This window comes from Lepidochelys olivacea (genome assembly GCF_965140295.1).
Source record: "Lepidochelys olivacea isolate rLepOli2 genome assembly, chromosome: 21".
NCBI lineage: Eukaryota > Metazoa > Chordata > Testudines > Cheloniidae > Lepidochelys > Lepidochelys olivacea.
The window spans coordinates 15,095,619-15,114,050 of record NC_140431.1 but is presented as its reverse complement, the minus strand read 5'-3'; the positions used below and the strand labels follow the sequence as shown (position 1 = coordinate 15,114,050).

Genomic DNA, 18,432 nt, shown 5'->3' with positions numbered 1-18,432 from the left:
CCACAAGGGGCGGCATGGTGGTGGCAGATGCATCTCTTGCTCCAGGACTCCAGCTGGCAGGGACCAAAGATTAGGAAAGGGGCAGTGTGTTCCCGGAGGTACAGCATGGTGCATTCATGATGGGCAGCTTGTGGGGTGGGTGGATTGCAGACATGGCCCTTTGCTGGCCAACCACTGCCCCTTGGGGATGTGCACCGTAAGCCATCCTCTGTCCTTCAGCTCACACAAGGGAGGGAACAGTCCCCCACCCCATGCAGCCTTCTGGGCCTGAAGGGTGCTGAGCCGCTCCAGGCTCCCTGTGCTGGAGGAATGTCACTGGAGTGGGCCTCCCTGCAGGGACGCAATTTCCGGTCATAAAGCTGCAGTCACTTTCCGCTCTTGGACTCAGAGGGACGCCTATGGAGCAACCCCCATGGGGAAGCGGCCCATCCTCTCAGCACATCACCAGCTTAAAACCAAATCGCCAAAGAACCAGAGACGCGTCTGCCAGCTGGGGGGGGCTGGCTCAGCAGTACGGGAGCACGGTCACTATCAGCAAAAGCTTTTCCTGGGGCGAGGCGGGCAGCCAGAGATCAGGCCCCATTACTGTGAGCTGAAGGGAATAAGTGACAGGGAATGCCCTGCCCCAGACCACCAGCTCCAGCCCTGCCCCTCAGACTTATCCTGTCCTGTCTCACCCCACCCTACAGCCTCACCCTGCCCGACCCCATCCATCCTGTCCGACCCCACCCCACCCAGCCTCACTCCGCCACACCCCACTTAGTGAAGAGCTCATCCTCCCCAAAGGCACTCTCCCCCCTCTGACGCCCAGTAGATAGCCCTCCCCCGATAATCTGTACCAGGGAAGGGGGAGCAGAGGTTAACCCCGTGTTCAGCAGGGGGTAGGTATTGCTCCTGCCTTGTCACACCTTCCCTCCCAGCCCAGCTTCAACTCCAGTGGAGTCCATCACAGCCCTCCTCAATCCTCTCTCAGGCCCACTCTGCCCTCTCCCCACCCCATGGAAAAGAGAGGTGTCCTGCAGCACATCCCACCCGCCATCTGATCTGGGCTCCGGAGAACCCAAGTGGGAAGCCATTTCCAGGGACCCCTGTCCCTGAGTGTTTCCTGCTGCCACCCCATCCCAGACACACGTGGGAAGAACCGAGTATGACTCCACACCCTGCTATCCCCAGGCTCCTAATGACTTTATGGGAATTGAGGGAGCTCAGCACCTCCCAGGATCAGGCCCACAAAGCAGGCCTAACAAAAGTCTAGCTAGGTGATGCTTGGCCCTTACTGGAGATGGGCTTCTGCCTCTGTAACTGACCCTAATGGAAACCCAAGAGCCAGACACCCCTGAGCTCTGACTCAGATCCTTCTTAAGTGCACGTGTCAGCCGGGGGGACTCAGATTCATTTACCAAAAGTGGAAACAGGCCCAGAGATCAGACCTGAGAGGAGTCTGGGACCCCAACACCTTTGCTACCTTAGCCGAAGCCTGGCGCACCATGGTGCAGAGAAGAACCAGAACTGCGCTGTTGCATTTATTTACTGCTCTGGATTGAAAGATCAAGCACATCAGACTGTCAGGACGTGCTCCGCTTTCCAAGGACATTCCACCCCTCTGGGCTAAAACTGCGGGTGTAAATAGTGAAGTGGTGGTCCCGGAAGAACAGAGAAGCAAGCAGGCCCTGCTGTAGCAGGGCCTCTTATCTACAGCCCAATGCCAGATTGCACGCAGTGATCCTGTGCTTGCACGAGCAACATAAGGGCACTCTTACATAAACCACCACCACATGTCACCCCCAGGTCAGTCCAGCAGCTTGGCTGGGAAGGGGGAGCTCTGATCACAGGGATGGAGCAAGGCCAAGCTGGCTGGAAGGAGAAATATCGGCATTCCTCAGTCTGATTTAGAAGCAAGACAGTGCCTGAAAACACAAATTTGGGAGGAAAGAATCAAAGCAGAACCTGAAATTCCCCTGAGCAGCAAGGCCGGAAACGACGTGAATCTCCATCCTGCTGACCTAGTGCTGTGAGCTCCCTGGCTTGGCCCTTCCCTTCCCCCTTTGGGGAGGAAGCTGGGGACATTCTAACTAATGGTGCAGAAACGCTGAAAAATAACCCACAATAGTTTCCCTTCCTCCCACCTCCACCCACCCAATGCCTGTATATGTGCATGTCACCCAAGAAGCACAAAGCCGGGAATGTTCGACAGATAGGCAGAGAGGCAGGATAGGCTAGTGGTTAAGGCCCTAGCCTGTGCACCAAAGACCTGGTTCAGTTCCCTGTGTTCCTGCAGAATCCCCGCGTGACTTTGAGCTGGTCACTTTGGGTACGTCTACCCTGCACACTAAGCCTGGGTCTGGGGGATTTGGACTTGTGGGCTCAGGGTTTCCAAGCCCGTGCTGGAGTGTCCACTGCATTGTAAACTGGGCTTGCAGTGGCTGGGCCCAGGTCTCACAGCTGTGCTAAAGCATCCATACCGCGCTGTGCTCACCTTCTGACTCAGGTCTACAGCTTGAGCTGAACCCAACTGACAGGGTGTGGAGCCGAGTCAGCAGAGCATGGGCTCCACCCTCCGCCCCCCAGCAGGGTCCTAGGACCCAGGTGCTGAGCACTTGCTGACCCGAGTCTGACTGATTGGTGTGTGGACGGAAGGGGGCATTGGGCTCAAACCTGAGACAGAGCCCAGGGTTAGTGTGCAATGAAGACATAACCATGCGGCCTGATTTTCAAAGGGGTTTAGGTGCCTACTGGGATTTTTCATACGTGCCTAACTCCCTCTGGTTTAAAAAAATCTCACTAGGTGTCTATCTGCATCTTTAGGTGCCTGATTGCCCTTGAAAACCCGACCCGTAATCTCTCTAGGGCTGTGTCTACTCTGCAAACCCACAGCAGCAAGTCCCAGAGCTCAGGTCAACTGATTTCGGCTGGCAATATGGTGCTAAAAAGAGCCGTGTAGACGTTCCCGCTCAGACTCTGAGACCCACCCCCTCCCCAGGTTTCAGACCCTGAGCAGGAATAAGTCTACACTGCTGCTTTTAGCCCCTTGCGAGTCCTGCAAGCCCGAGCTGACCAGGGCCCTGCGATTCACTGGTGCAGGGTTCCTTTTGCAATGTAGAGGCACTCTCTGCATCTCAGTTCTCCACCTGTAAAATGGAGATAGGACCACAGCCCTACCTCAGGGTAAATACAGCCAGGTACTCAGGCCCTGGGGTGCTGGAGGCCAGACAGCACCTAAGATTGTTGGATGCAGTGGCTCTTATCACCTATAGTTCTCGAGGGAGTGTGTCATTATCCCTGCTTCACAGATGAGTCTCAGAGAGGAGAGCGGGGACGTTCCCAAGGTCACGCAGTTTGCTGTTTGCAGCTATGAATAGAGGCCTATGCTGAGTCCCCGCCGGATGCCTCATCCACTGGACCACCTGCCTCTCGAGTGGAAAGGGAAGTCACAGCTGCTTTCCCCTGCCACCTCTTGGCAGATGTTCCTCCACCAGGTCTGTGCTGCTGGGTTAGACACGGGGGTGAATCTGGGCTCTTCCTCATGAGCTCAAGTCAGAGTCGAGCATCCACAGTGGCAGAGGGTCTTTGAGCCTGGCCTGACCCCTCTCTCAGAGTCCACACTGAACTCGCTACCACTCCAGGAAGGGGGAAGAGTCCTGGGACTGTTTGCTAATGACCAAAGACATCTGTGTTTAAAGGAAGACCTTGGCTCCCGCCCAGCCCCACTTCCTTCCCTACACAACCAGGCCATGCGCTGGGCTTAGCCATGGAGGAACCAGTGCAGAAAAAATAACAGGGGTCCCAGACCCTTCCCTGATCTGTAGGACTAAGCACACGCCGCATCTTTTCAGGATGACCCTTTCCTTACTGCGTGGAAGGGCCAGGAGAACTGGATTCCCCCACTCCAGTTCTGCAGTCTAAGCAGGTCTGCTGATCAGGGGCAAATCCAGCACCTGGACTGCCACTTGCCAGATGGGATCCAGACTCCAAACCCTCACCGTAAAGCTGGATGTGTGAGACTACGGCTTGCCATCAGCAGAGTATGCTATGGGTCTGAAGAGGGAGTGGGTTTAGTGGTTAGAGCAAGAGACTGGGAAGCAGGAGTCCTGGGTTCTATTACTATTGGGCTCCTTGGAAATTCTATTCTATTTGGGCTCCTTGGAAACAAAGTGCTAAGGCACGGTTATGTCTGGAGAAGGATGCACTGGGCTGGAAGGAAATCCATGCGCAGACATGGTACAATATATAAATCACGGGCCAGAACCCCCACTGGTGGAAGTCGATTGAAGCCAACGGAGCTCTGATGAGCTACAGCAGCTGCAGATTTGGCCCAGTCTTTCCTCCAGGGTGCCTCTGGTAGATATCCCATGACCTTCTCTCCCTGCCCCAAGGCTGGATAGTGGCGTTACCATGCCCAGACCCGCTTTGCCTGTAGCACGTGTTCAGGTAACTCCTGCGGATGTGCCAGGAAACTACACACACGGGGGCCGATAATATTTTTTCCAGAGCCAGGCTCTAATCCTGCCTTTTGCAAGGTGACTGGGCTCTGGGGCGTGGTGCTGGCAGAGCATCTGCGGCCCAGCTGAGTGGGGCAGGGGGCTCCCAGTGGGAGGGGGGGGAAGGGGATCGGGTTTCGCGGCTGCCTTTTCCTTTCATTTGGGTCTAGGCCTGTGTGTCTGACAAACCTTCTAGCGTCAGGATTTACACTCCCCTCTCGTACTGGGAGCGGGCGGATTCTCAGCCAAGACGGGGAAGTGGAAAGCTTTCCAGGGCTGCAAGGAAATGGGATATTCTGTGTGTTTAGCCTTGAAACCCAAGCCAGCCATGGAGCCTCCCACCCTTTCCCCAGCCCACGCTGAGCCTCGCCGAGGCCCTGGTCCTTTAATATTTCACCCTTTGTGAAATGTGTGTGAATATCATAAGCACTTGAAAGCTGGGGCTTGGCTGCTCGTTCGAGCTGGGAAAAGAGCAGCCAGATGCTGTGCAACTTTCCCCCTGTGCAGCTTTGCAGATTCATCTTGCTCCTGAAGCGCAGAACCTCCTGCTATGTCCATCCTCTGCCTCGCCAGCTTTGCCAGGCACCGCAAACTGACCAAATCTATAGTCTCCTCCCCTACTATTCCAGCCCTGGGCTCCCCCTCCGCAGCTGTGCCAACGTACTCCAGTCCCGCTCTGCAGACCCTCCTGCTATTCCTGTGCTGGACCCCCCCACTCCCCCACCCACAGCTCTGCCAATGCCCCTCAGTCCTGACCCACTGCTCTCCTGCTATTCCAGCCCTGAGCAGTGGCTGCCAATCAAACTCCAGGGGGTGGTAATTTGTGTGATATGAACAAATACATGTCTGCAGTGTCACAGATGAAGGCTGCAAAGCTTATCTCCGTTATTATCCACAGCCTGCTGCTAGCCCAAACCTCCAGAAGCAAAAGCTCACCCAGTCTGCCCCTCCCACCCCAAGTTCTCCAAAGCGTCGTTTGCGGGCAGCACTGTCCCCGCACACAGCTCCGGCCAATTATCATCTGGTTTCCGGAGGGGGGGGGGGGTGTGTGTGTTGATCATGGGGGGCGGTTGCATGGAAACAGGCTCTTCTGTGCTTAGAGCAGAACAGCTGCTGATGATTCCCCAGCTCAGATCATACCCCTTGGTCAGTGCCCCCCCCCCCCCCCCGAAGAGCCCGTTCGTGGAAGGGTTACAGAGAGTCCAAGGCTCCAGACGGGGACTAGAACTGCTGCAGATCCAGGCTGGAGCATGAACGCTGCTGTTGTCCCTAGGAATACGGGGGGGGGGGGCAGGGGGAGAGAATGGCCATAGGAACAGAGGGGATGGTCAGAGCAGAGCTGATACCTGGTGTCCCTTCATCAGATGACTCTCTGTCTCTCACCAGGAGGCATCAGTGCATCTTTTGGCCCAGTAGCCCTCTTCTCACGCTTGCCTTGCAGCTGTCCCACAAACAAGGGACTAGAACAGACCCTGGTAAGCGGCCACTCCCCCTTCTCCCACAGATCACTCCATGTCTGCCTGCCATGGGCACTCAGCAGCTCTGCTAAGAGCAGGCATCTCCCTCCCGCCACGCACGCCCGTGAAACCGTTCCGCAGAGCCAGGGGTCAACGGCACGCAACATTTCAGGGCACTGCTGTATTTACTGCGCGGATGTCACCTCGGACAGCCCATGTTCGGTGCTCCCGGTGCCTCCCTTCTGCCTGGAGACCCCCGCCCCCCCCCCCCAGAGATCTGCCCTTCCACCACTCCGATCATCACAGCTGCAAATACGAAAGTTGATCCATTTCCAGCGGCCTCTCGCTCGGGTGCGAGGCACAATCTGTCATCCATTTTCCTCGTGAGTGTCACATTCCAGCTCCCCCCCCCCAGCGCCCTGACACAGATGCACACTCTGACACACACACACACCAGCCTGGCTTGTGGTCCCTGGCTGATGTCTGACATCTCTCAGCTCTCTCTTCCCCACCTCAGTCATATCATGACATGCACATCACTCCCCCCCCCCCCCCCACACACACCAGCCTGGCTTGTGGTCTCTGGCTGATGTCTGACACCTCACACCTATCCCTTCCCCATATCAATGACACAGCTGAGATAATCAAGACATGCACACCCTTACACACACCCCCCCCCCCCCCCAGCCCAGCTTGCAGCCTCCGGCTGATGTCTGTAGCTCACACCTCCCCCTTCCCCTTGTCAGTTCCACCAGCCAAGACAATCACAAGGATGCCCAGGAAAACGGTGCTTGTCTATCCCCCACATCTCTGTTCCTTGGGGGGGGGGGTTGCTCTCTCCTCCCTTGCCCCTTCCCCCGCTCCCTGTTCTAGCTCGCAGGGCCTCGCCAAGCCAGGGGATTTCTCTCGGGCTAGGAAAGGCTCGCTTTGCCAAAGCAAGCATTGTTCTCCGGAGACAAAGTGAGTGTGTGTGTGGGGGGGGGGGGGGAGGGGGGGCTTTTTAAGGTAGAACCTCAAGGAAACACTGACAAATACCCAGGGGGGAAAAGCCACGTAAAGAGCCCCAGTGTGCCGGCGCCTTGCAGAATAAAGGAAGGAGAAACCCAGGAGAAGAGAGTAGCTCCTCCGGGACGCAGCATTTGCTCTAGGCACTGTTCACTCCTTACCCTCCGCCAGTCCCTTTGATCGCAGCCTAAACGGGACCCAAATGCCGATACCAAGCCCCCCTCCAGATAAGAGAGGATGTTCCCCCCAAACTCGCCTTCGCTTTCAACCGCGGGCCCCTGGATTCAAGGGGGGCAGGGGGCCGGGTTTCTGCCCCCTCCCCCGGCCCTATTCATTCATTCCCTCCTGGCACAGCGGATCCGGCGCCGGAGTTGACTCGCCGCCGGTAACGGGTGGGGGGCGCGGGGACGGGACTCACCCAGCATCTGGCTGAAGAGCAGCTGCTCCAGGTCCCCCAGCACCGTCACCACGAGCTCCGGGTCCACCTTCAGGTAGGCTCGCTCCTCCTGCCCCTTCCCCGCCGGGCCGGGCGCCGGCGCCGGCTGCTGCTGCGGCTTCTCCCGGCCCTTGGCTTTGCTGGAGAGGATCTCGTCGTCGGATTTGCTGTCCTCCACCCCGCCGGCCTCGGGCGCCGTGCTCAGGGGCTTCACCTCCGCGTAGGGCCCGCGGGGGATGCGGCTGGGCTTGCAGAGGCTGGACGGGAGCGGGGCCAGCGGCGGCTTGGCCAGGCCGGGGGCGAGCCTGGCTTGGAAGAGGGAGTGCTCCGACTTGGAGAGGCTCTTGGACATGAGCGGGGCTTCCTTGGCTTTCAGCCCCCCGCGCCCGCCCCCCTTGGCCGCCTTGGCCATGTCGTCGCTCCAGCGGGGCTCGTAGAGCTGCATCTTCTTCTCGGCGTCGGTGAGGAAGGCCAGGTTGGTGAGGGACTTCTGCTTGCGCAGGCTGGGGCCGGGCGGCAGCCGGCTCTCCACGCTGCCCGACTTGAAGACCCGCAGCTCGTGCGCCCCGGGCGCTTTGGGCCGCTTGGGCATCATGCCGCCGCCGCCGCCCTTGCCCTCGGCCCCTTTCCGGTAGCCCTTCAGCTCCTCCGGCCCCTCGCCGCTGAGCTCCAGGCTTTTGAGGTTGGTGCCAAGCATCCCGCCTGCGCTGAAACCATTTAACACGCCGGCTGCTGCGAGGGGGAGAGGGGAGCACGGAGCGGGGAGAGAAGAGAGAGAGAGAGGCGGTGAGACCACGGGGCTGCCCAGCCCAGCCCAGCGCGCTCCGCTGCAGCCCCTCCGCGCTGCGCCGCGCCGCCGGCAGACTGAGACCCGGCGGAAGGTCCGGGCCCGCAAGAAGGGCCCTCCCCCTCCGCCGCCTGCCCGCGATGCTCAGCCAGCCAGGGGAGGGGAGGCGGGCAGGGCCGCCTTCTATTTCCAGCGCTCGGGGAGGGGAGGCTGCGCGCCCGGGTGTGCGCAGGGGCTGGCGGGGGGTGGGGGACGGACGCGGGCTGGTTCCCTAAAGAGCCCAGGAGGAGCCAGCGCCCCGCCTCGCCCCTCTCCCCGCAAAAGCGAGGCGTGGCTTCAACCCACACACCCCGCCCGACAGCCCTGCGCGGTCCCTGCCCTGGGTCGCCTGCGTTCCCACGGGCAGCCGGAGCGCACGGCCGGCTTGCAAAGGATCTGCTGCACCCAGGGGCGGCCTCCGGCCCCATCGCCTCGGGAGCCTGACCCCACGTGCGCCTCTGCCACCCCCTGTCCAGGGCACTGTGCTCCCCAGTGGGATGCGCTCGGAAGGAAGCGAGGGGCCAACCCTGAGCCCCGCTCCGTCGGGCCCCGGGCGTGTCCCGGCTCCCCCAGCGGTTCCAAGGCTTTCGCTCCACGTGTGAGTGGGGGGCGCAGCTGGGGCTCGGGGGTGGCGTGGGCCGGCCACTCCCAGATCCACAGAAGGCAGCCAGGAAAAAGCCTTCTTCCAGACCCCTTCTTGGGGGGCTGCTCGCCCCACCCCTGGGTCTCAAAGGAGCAGGGCCGGGAAACAGGGTTCAAAAGCAGCAGCCTGACTGTGTTCTCTCAAAGCGCTCAGTAGCCCTGTGAGGCAGGGCGCATCATTATCCCCGTCCGGGGGGGGGGGGAACTGAGTCACAAAGCTATTCCGTGACTTTCCCCCTGTGGCTCCACAGTGTGTCAGAGGCCGGGATGGAGTCCTGACCCCAGTGCCCCTTTACCAGGATGTCCTGGCACACAGGGCTTGAAGCCGGCACCCCCCTAAAGAGCGGGGTTTGGAATTTCTGTGCCCTTGGTGCCGGGGGCTGGGAGCAGAGATGCTGCTGAAGGGGCTGAGGAAAGGGCAGCACCAGGGTGAGGGTGGCAAATAGGCAATGGGGTGGGAAGCGTCTGCTCAGGCTGCCCGCACAGAAATGTCCAGGCCCTGTCACTAGGGCTAGCTCAGGACTGTATAAAGAAAAGCCGGACTCAGTGGACAGGAAGGGGATGCCGCATGGGTGCTGAGGGGAAGCAGAGCTGTCCATGGGTGCTCCAGAGAGGCAGAGCTGAGGGGAAGAGGAGACTCCTGCATGGGCTGAGGAGAAGCCAAGCCACCAAGCAATGATGAGGAGAAGTGGCCACCCGTGGGTGCTGAGAACCGGAGCCACCCGTGGTTGCTGAGGAGAAGCAGAGCCACGCGTGGGCAGTGAGGAGAAGCAAAGCCGCCCGTGGGTGCTGAGGAGAAGCAGAGCCACCCATGGGTGATGAGAAGAAGCAGAGCCACCCGTGGGTGCTGAGGAGAAGCAGAGACACCCATGGGTGCTGAGGAGAAGCAGAGATACCTGTGGGCAGTGAGAAGCTGGGACTCCCATGGGTACTGAGGAGAAGCAGAGCCACCCATGGGTGCTGAGGGGAAGCAGAACCACCCATGCATGCTGAGGGGAAGCAGAGCCACCCATGGGTACTGAGAAGCAGAGACACCCGTGGGCAGTGAGAAGCCGGGACTCCCATGGGTACTGAGGAGAAGCAGAGACACCCATGGGTGCTGAGGGGAAGCAGAGACACCCATGGGTGCTGAGGGGAAGCAGAGACACCCGTGGGCAGTGAGGAGAAGCAGAGACATCCATGGGTGCTGAGGGGAAGCAGAGACACCCATGGGCAGTGAGGAGAAGCAGAGACACCCATGGGTGCCGAGGGGAAGGCAGAGGCCCAGCCCAGGAACACTAAGCAAAGGCTGTGAGGACTGAGGCCCTCTGGAAGTCAGCAGACATCCCAAGAGCAAACGCCTATTGGAGGAAGTTACCTCTCGGCTCTGCTCCTGACTCATTGCGGGGCTGGGTTGTGGCCAGCCAAGCCTGCTCCAAACCCAGCCAAGATAACACGGAGCAGGCCTGTTCATTTCACAGACAATGACTTGGAGCCTCCCCATGGTCCACCCCACCCTCCAATGTCTGGCCCACTTAGTCACAGCAATGACCCTGCAGAGGCTCTGTACTGAGGTCCCTGCTCCTGTAGGTTTGGGAAAGTTTGGAGGGAATGTCCAACCAGAAGCCTGAGGGGCCCAGAGACCTTCCCTGTGCCCAGGCCCGGTTGCTGCAGGATCATGGAGTGGTTTGTCCTTGCAGCAGTCTAGGACGCCCGGAAAGCAAGGCTACTCTGGCATGTCCACATGTGTGGAGCTGGATGGTGCAAGGTGCTAATCATCCTCTGTTCCCTGGGGGTCAGCGGGAAGGAAGGAGGGGGCCCAGCCCTCAGCACTGGGTTGAACCGAACCCATAGCACACCTTACAGCTGTCCTGCCGGCACAGTCAGTGTCTCCTATCCCACAATGCGGGGACCAGGGGCTCTGGGGCAGTTCCTACATGCCAAGCCCCGCACTGCGGGATGGAGTTCAGGAGACAGGCTGGATCGGCGCAGCGTGCTCATAATTTCCATCTGTTTTTATACAGCGCCTGTCCCTGTGGTATCTGCTCCACTTTATCACCCCGGCTCTCCATCCTCAGCGCTGCCCAATCTGCCTGACCCTGTAGGTACGCCCCATGAGGGGCAGGCTCATCTCCCCAGGGGCCATGGTTAGTGCCTGCCTGTCACCCTCTCTGCACTGGTCCTCAGGAGTCCCCCAGCAGCTCTCTCCAGGTCTCAGAGTCCTGACCCCACTCTCTGGAAGGTGGGGATTGTTAAACCCATTTTGTGGCCTGGGGGAAAGGAGGTGACACAACTTGCTCCAACTTACACAGTTAGAGTAGGTGGAAGAGTCAGAAAGAGAACCCAGGAGTCCTGCCTGCCCAGTCTCCCGCGCTAGCTGCAATACCATGTGTTTGAGAGTGACTCAGCTGGCCTCAGAGCTCCAGACAGCACGTCCAGCTCCCCCGCCCCCACATGGCTACCTGTGGGCACCTGCTCAGGGGACGTGAAAGCAGTGAGCCAGCTGAAGACGGGCACCTCCGATCAGAGCCAAAGCGCATTGAAGTCAATGGAACGACTCCAGCTGGATCAGATCCCTATCACTGCAATGCCACGCTGGGCCCTGAGAGCTGCGGGTGCAGGTGTGGCACCTCTGGGATCGAAGGCAAAATCCTGGCAGCAGGCAGGCCAAAGCAAGGAGCCAGACTCACAAGACTCCAGCAGCCTCTGACACCCCTGTGGAAGGTGGGTCTGCGTGAATCTGTCTGCCCATCTCTAATATTCCAAGGGAATTAAGGGCAAAGGGGGAAGTGGGTTCTGGTTATCATCATTTTTTGTTAATTACCCTTCCCTTAGGAGGGGGGAATTAATTCTATGTGGTGACCTCACACAGGATTCCATGGCAACCAACGAAATATATTGCATTAGGGCACATTACTATGCTATAGAGATAAGGGAGAGGGAGGAGACTTGGAAAAGCAGAGAAAACTCCTGCAGACAGACCAAAGCTCCTTGGGACCCAATTCTGCAGTCCCTTCTTAGGCAAAACTCCCTGTGACGGGAAGATCAGGCCCTTAGACACTGGGAATCACAGGAAACAGGGACTGAGACAAGTTGGGGAGCAGATCTCCTTGGGGAAGCAATGTCTCCTAGGGATTGGAGCACAGGCCTGGGAGTCAGGACCTGAGTTCTCATCCTGGCACTGGCTCACTGGGTGGCGTTGGGCAAGTCTCTTCCATCTCCCTTAGCTGCCCATCCGAGGAAGTTACTTTAATGAGTGAGGCCAAGAGGATCTGGGCTGTGCTTCAGCCTTATTCCTAGTTTCTGGGTTGGCTCTGTCCCAGGCATCTGGTCTGGCTCATAGATTCTAAGGGCAGAAGGGACCACTGTGATCATCCAGGCTGACCTCCTGTATGACACAGGCCACAGAACTTCCCCAGAATCATTCCTAGAGAAGAGCTTTTAGAAAACACATCTTGTTTTGATTTAAAAATTGCCAGTGATGGAGAATCCACCACGACCCTTGGTAAATTGTTCCAGTGGTTAATTACCCTCCCTGTTAACAATTTACACCTTATTTCCAGTCTGAATTTGTCTTGCTTCAACTTCCAGCCATTGGATAGTGGTAGACCGTCCTCTGTTAGACTGAGAAGCCCATTATTGAATATTTGCTCCCCATGTAGATACTTATAAACTGTGATCAAGTCACCCCTTTGCATTCTCTTAGTTATGCTAAATAGATTGAGCTCCTGGAGTCTATCACTAAAAGGCAGGTTTTCTAATTCTTTAATCATTGTCATGGCTCTCTCTGAACCTTCTCCACTTTATCAACATCCTCCTTGAATTGTGGGCACCAGAAATGGACACAGCCTTCCAGCAATGGGCACACCAGTGCCAAATAGGTAAAATAACTTCTCTGTTCCTACTTGAGATTCCTGTGCATCCCAGGGTGGCATTTGATCTTTTGGTCACAGCATCATACTGGGAGCTCCTGTTCAGCTGATTATCCACCATCATCCCCAAATCTGTTTCTGAGTCACTGCTTCCCAGGGTAGAGTCCCCCATCCTGAAAGTACGGCCTGCGTTCTTTGGTCCTAGAGGTATACATTGACATTTGGCCATAATAAAACATATATTGCTTGTTTGCACCCAATTTACCAAGCGATCCAGATCACTCTGAATCAGTGACCTGTCCTCTTCATTATTTAACACTCCCCCAATTTTTGTGTCATCTGCAAACTTTATAAATAATGATTTTATGTTTTCTTCCAGGTCATCGATAAAGATGTTAAATAGCAAAGGGCCAAGAACTGACCCCTGCAGGACCCCACTGGAAACACATCTACTTGATGATGAGTCCCCATTTCCAGTTACAAGTTGAAACCTACCCATTACCCAGTTTTTAATCCATTTAATGTTATATTGTTCTACCTTTTTAATCAAAATGTTGTGCACTACCAAGTCATAGACCTTACAGAAATCTAAGCATATTACATCAACACTATTAGCTTTATCAACCAAACTTGTAATCTCATCAAAAAAGATATCAAGTTACTTTGACATGATCTGTTTTTCATAAACTCACGTTGATTTGCATTAATTATATTATCCTCCTTTAGTTCATTATTAATTGAGTCCCACATTAACCACTCCATTATCTTGCCCTGGATCGATGTCGGGCTGACAGAACTACTATTACCCGGGTCATCCCATCTACCCTTTTAAAAATTAGAACAAAATTAAATTTCTTTCAGTCTTCTGGAACTTCTCCAGTGCTGCAAGACTTACTGAAAATCAACATTAACTGTCCAATGAGTTCCTCAGCCAACTCTTTTTAAACTCTTGGATGCAAATTATCTGGATCTGCTAATTTTAAAATGTCTGTCTTCAGTAGCTTCTGTTTAACATCCTCCAGAGATACTAGTGGAATGGAAGGAGTGTTATCATCACATGATGAGACCACATTACCTGTTTTTCCCCAAACAGAACAGAAATATTTATTGAACACCCTTTCTGCACTATTATTGATCATTCTACCATTTAGTAATCATTTACCATCTAGTAATGGACCAATAACACTGTCAGGATTCTTTTTGTTCTCAACACTGCTGTCCATAGATTTTGCCTTGTGCCCCCTGGCTTCCCTTATCAATTTTCTACAATTCCTAACTTCTGATTTATATTAATTACTGTCAACTTCACTCTTCTTCCATTTGTTATATATATATATATATATATATATATATATATCTGCTTTCAATTCCCCTCTAAACCAACCAAGTTGTTTTTTTTAACGAGCACAGCCTGCTTCCTAGGTTATGGGATTAATCCTATGGGCACAATTGTGGGCTTTTTGGGGCATCTAGTTTTGAAATGAGTCCCAATGATCATTCACATTCTTCTGGTTATATTCTTCCTTTTAGCTGATTTGACTCATAATTGTTTTCAGCTCTGTGAAATTGTCCCTATTAAAGCACCGGGTGTATATATATATCTATAGATAGATAGATAGATTACCAGTCTGGACTTTATTCTGCTTGCACATGATAAATGTGATCAAGTCATGATCACTTGTAACTAAGCTACCATTAAAAAGAAAAGGAGGACTTGTGGCATCTTAGAGACTAACCAATTTATTTGAGCATGAGCTTTCGTGAGCTACAGCTCACTTCATCGGATGCATGCAGTGGAAAATACAGTGGGGAGATTTATATACACAGAGAACATGAAACAATGGGTGTTACCATACACACCGTAACGAGAGTGATCAGGTAAGGTGAGCTATTACTAGCAGGAGAGCGGGTGGTGGGGGGGGACGGACCCTTTTGTAGTGATAATCAAGGTGGGCCATTTCCAGCAGTTGACAAGAAAGTGTGAGGAACAGTGGGGGGGAGGGGGAATAAACATGGGAGAAAAATAATAAAGACTGGGAGTGGATGGGTCATTACACAAAGTAAAACTATTTCCCCATGTTTATTCCTCCCCACCCCCGTTCCTCACGTTCTTGTCAACTGCTGGAAATGGCCCACCTTGATTATCACTACAAAAGGTCCCCCTCCTCCCCCCCCCGCTCTCCTGCTGGTAATAGCTCACCTTACCTGATCACTCTCCTTACGGTGTGTATGGTAACACCCATTGTTTCATGTTCTCTGTGTATATAAATCCTCCCACTGTATTTTCCACGGCATGCATCCGATGAAGTGAGCTGTAGCTCATGAAAGCTGATGCTCAAATAAATGTGTTAGTCTCTAAGGTGCCACAAGTCCTCCTGTTCTTTCTGCGGATACAGACTGACACGGCTGCTCCTCTGAAACCTGAGCTACCATTAACGTTTAGGTCTGTGATGAGCCCCTCTTTATCTGTCAGGACAAGGTCTAAGACAGAATTTCCCCCCATTAGCTGCAACACTTTTTGGTTGACTCTTTAGGATGAGACTGTCAGATGCCTAGGGGATTTGGATGCCCAATTCCCATTAATTTGGGGCGCCCATATCCCTTAATTAGCAGCTTCACACAGCCAGGCACTTTATCTGTATTGATTGTCTGTGGCAGCCGCTGTATCAATGGGCTAGACACAAACTAACAATCAGCTGCTGGGATGGGGTACCCAACCCTGCACCAAGCCGGCGAGGGTGACGAAGCTGCTGTGGCTGACTCAGCCCCTCCCCGCTACACCTGCACTCTCTGTCAGATAATGGAGGGCCAGATCAGTTGTTGGCTGACCCAGAGGAGAACAGACTGCCTATTCTTTGCTCCCTGAATAGGGATAGCCCAGGACTTTTGCAGACTGTCAGAGCCCTGCTGAAGGAGTAGGCCTAACCCAGGACTAGTGCATTTGTTTTGGGACTATTTTTTTGTTGGATAACTAGAAAAGGATGATTGACCCAGGCTGGGCTGCTTGTGATTCCCAGAGTCATAGAATTTAGGACAAAAGGCACTGCCTAAGGGGCTTGCTGAGACTGTTTTAGGGACCCCCCTGCCCAGGGCGCTTATGGGGAAACTAGTAAAACGCTATGGACCTTTTGCACCCGAGCCGAGCCTGCCCTATGCCGCCATAATTGTCAAAGAATCAGAATAGAAAGCAAAAAGTTGATGCCAGAAATCCAGCACCTGAGCTGTCTCTTCCTCGGCTGACAGCCCCAAATCCAGCTGTGCAGACTTGAATCCCAGAGCAGGGTCTAGCAGGCTCATTTGCACCTTGCTAATCCGCTCCCCCTATAACTCGCACACCCAAAACCCAGCAGCCCCGCCTCATTGCTCAGCACAGCAGTGACGGTCCAGCAGGGTGGTCTCCCTAGCTGGAAAGTTTATTACTTTTGCAAACCGTACTGCAGGATACGTACTGGCAGAGCATCCAAGAGGAGCATCAGTAGTTCACACCAGGCTAAGGCAAATAAGCCACGGCCAGTCTGTGAGGCCCGCTCCTTGCTTTCACCATGTTTGCATGCTCACCTGCTAATTTGCTACCAATAGGTCTCAAGTCAATCATTTGCAAATGGGCCATCATCACTTTAGCTGATTTTGTACATCTCCCTTTTCGGGGGGGCCCAACCTGCGGCACCCCAAAACTGAGGCTCCCAAAAATCAGAGGCCCGCTTTGAAAATGTGGCTGCATGGGCTGAGTCCATGTCAGACAGGCACCTGTGACCCCTGACGCCCTGTAATATGAACACTGTCCAGACCAGCTCGCCGAAGGGACCTGTCGTGCCTCAAAAACGAGAGGTCTGTAATAGGACTTCCATTGGGACTTAGACTGAGTTCTGTCCCTTTAAAGAACCATTTCAACTAGAGAAGTTTCAGACGCTCCCTAAATGAACCTCTCCCTTTTCTCTTCTCTCCCTTTCTTTTTATATTCTCTGCACATCCCCGGAGTATCCCACCATCCTCCACGGCAGAGCCATCTCCTTGCTGCCGTGGCAACAGCCATCCCAGTATCGGTCAATAAAATAACAACCCAGAGAGATCTGGAGCATTTGTAAGACCAATTTGCAAAGGGATTTTTTTTTGGGGGGGGGGTCTGATTATTCCTCTAAGAAATGAGGTAACTAGATTTCCCTCCCTCTCCCCCCTCCAACCTCTCACTGTATCCCTGGCAGCACAGAGCCTGCAAAATACAATGAGCTGGAATAAATGTCTGTGAATGGTTCATTGAAGAATGACTTTGTAAACGTGGAATCAACCATCAGATTGGAAGGGGCCGAAGATGCCAAGCAAATATTGCACACAGTGGCTTCTGCATGGAGGAGATTAATTCAGCAGTGATTTTCTCCTAGTGACCCTCAACCCGGATATAATGCTGTACGGGGAGCCCATTGGCTGTGTCTTGCTTGCAACATTACATTCTCTGCTCTGTCTCTGCATCCTTCTAGCAATGGGTCATTCCTGGAGCTCAAAGAAAAACTGAAAGGAGGGGAAGACAGAGGAGAAACCGAGCGGTGCCCAGTGCTTGAGCATGTATAATAGATTGTTGGAATCCAATCAAGTCATTAGAGGAGGAAAGAGACAATGTTGCTGTATTCTTCTTTCCATTTAACAGCAAAGGGGCTGGCAAGGGGAGTTTAATCTTGGCTGCAGCAGGATGTGACTTGCTAAGGGGCTTTATCATCTCCCAACAAAGCACTGGGATCAGCATAGCCAATGGGATTTAGACACTGAACTTGCTTAGAGGCTTTTGAAAATCTTTGCCTCTCCAGGCATCTGGATCCCTTTGGAAATGAGTCATTTAGGCACTTCTGAAAATTTGACCCTAAATCTCCTTATTTTGTGGAGGGCCAGAGTGCGGGAGGTGGTGGGTATGAGGTGGGGAGGCTGACGGGACATGGAGATGGTTGGGGATGGCCTACAGGACATCATCACTGGTCTCGCCTGCACTGATTGCCTTTTGAAGATTGTTAAATGGAGCCGCTCGGAAGGGGTGGGAAACGCTGAGTTGTCCAAACTGAACCTTTTCACAGAAATGTCTCCAATTCGATGAAAGTTTCCTCAGATCCAGGATGGAATTTCTGGTCAAAGCCAGAGAGAGACAGACCCACCACAGTATAGCCAAAAGCCCAGCGGTGAGAGCACTCACCAAGACCCAGGTTCAAATCCTGGCGGTGCCAGGTTCAGACTAGGCACTTGAACCTGGGTCTCCCACGTGAGTGCCCTAACCACTAGGCTAGAGCATCAGTGTCTCTGTAAGCCACTGAATAGATTTAATTATTTATAGCAAGTAGAACAGCTTCAAAAGCTTAGTGGTTAGATAATTTGGCGGACCCAAGTGCAAGCCCCTACTCTGAGTCAGGCAAAGCAGGGGTATAGGTCTCCCATATCCCAGTTGAGCACCCTCACCACTTGGCCATGCTGGAATGGGTTTGTAACCTCCCCCCCCTCCCATGCAATGGCCCAGCAACTGTGCTAAATCAGAGCAAGGAGAAGTTTACCTGTGGGGAGAGCTTGTGATGGGAAAGAAACGGCCCCACATCACCCCGGCAAGATAAATCCCCTCCCCCAGCAGGAGCCCCAGGATCTGCGGGGTCTATTTTTCACTCTAAGCACCACAGCTGAGTGCGGTTCTAATGGACATTGCCGAATCCCAGCTCAGAAGGGCTGCTGACCTGCAGAGATCTAAGGGCGTTAGGTGCTTGAGCAT

General features: G+C 54.4%; 1 protein-coding gene across 2 annotated transcripts in view; it reads right to left on the bottom strand.

The window, feature by feature from the left end:
• Nucleotides 1-18,432, bottom strand: part of NAV1 (neuron navigator 1) — a 298,657-nt gene that overhangs the window by 177,121 nt on the left and 103,104 nt on the right. The window contains exon 4 of one of the 2 annotated variants that reach the window (XM_084611036.1): nt 7,359-8,108. The exons of the other annotated variant lie outside the window; for it this stretch is intronic. Within the exon in view, the coding sequence (XP_084467162.1) occupies nt 7,359-8,108 (750 nt within the window). The remainder of the gene's footprint in view (nt 1-7,358; nt 8,109-18,432) is intronic. 2 annotated transcript variants of the gene reach the window in all.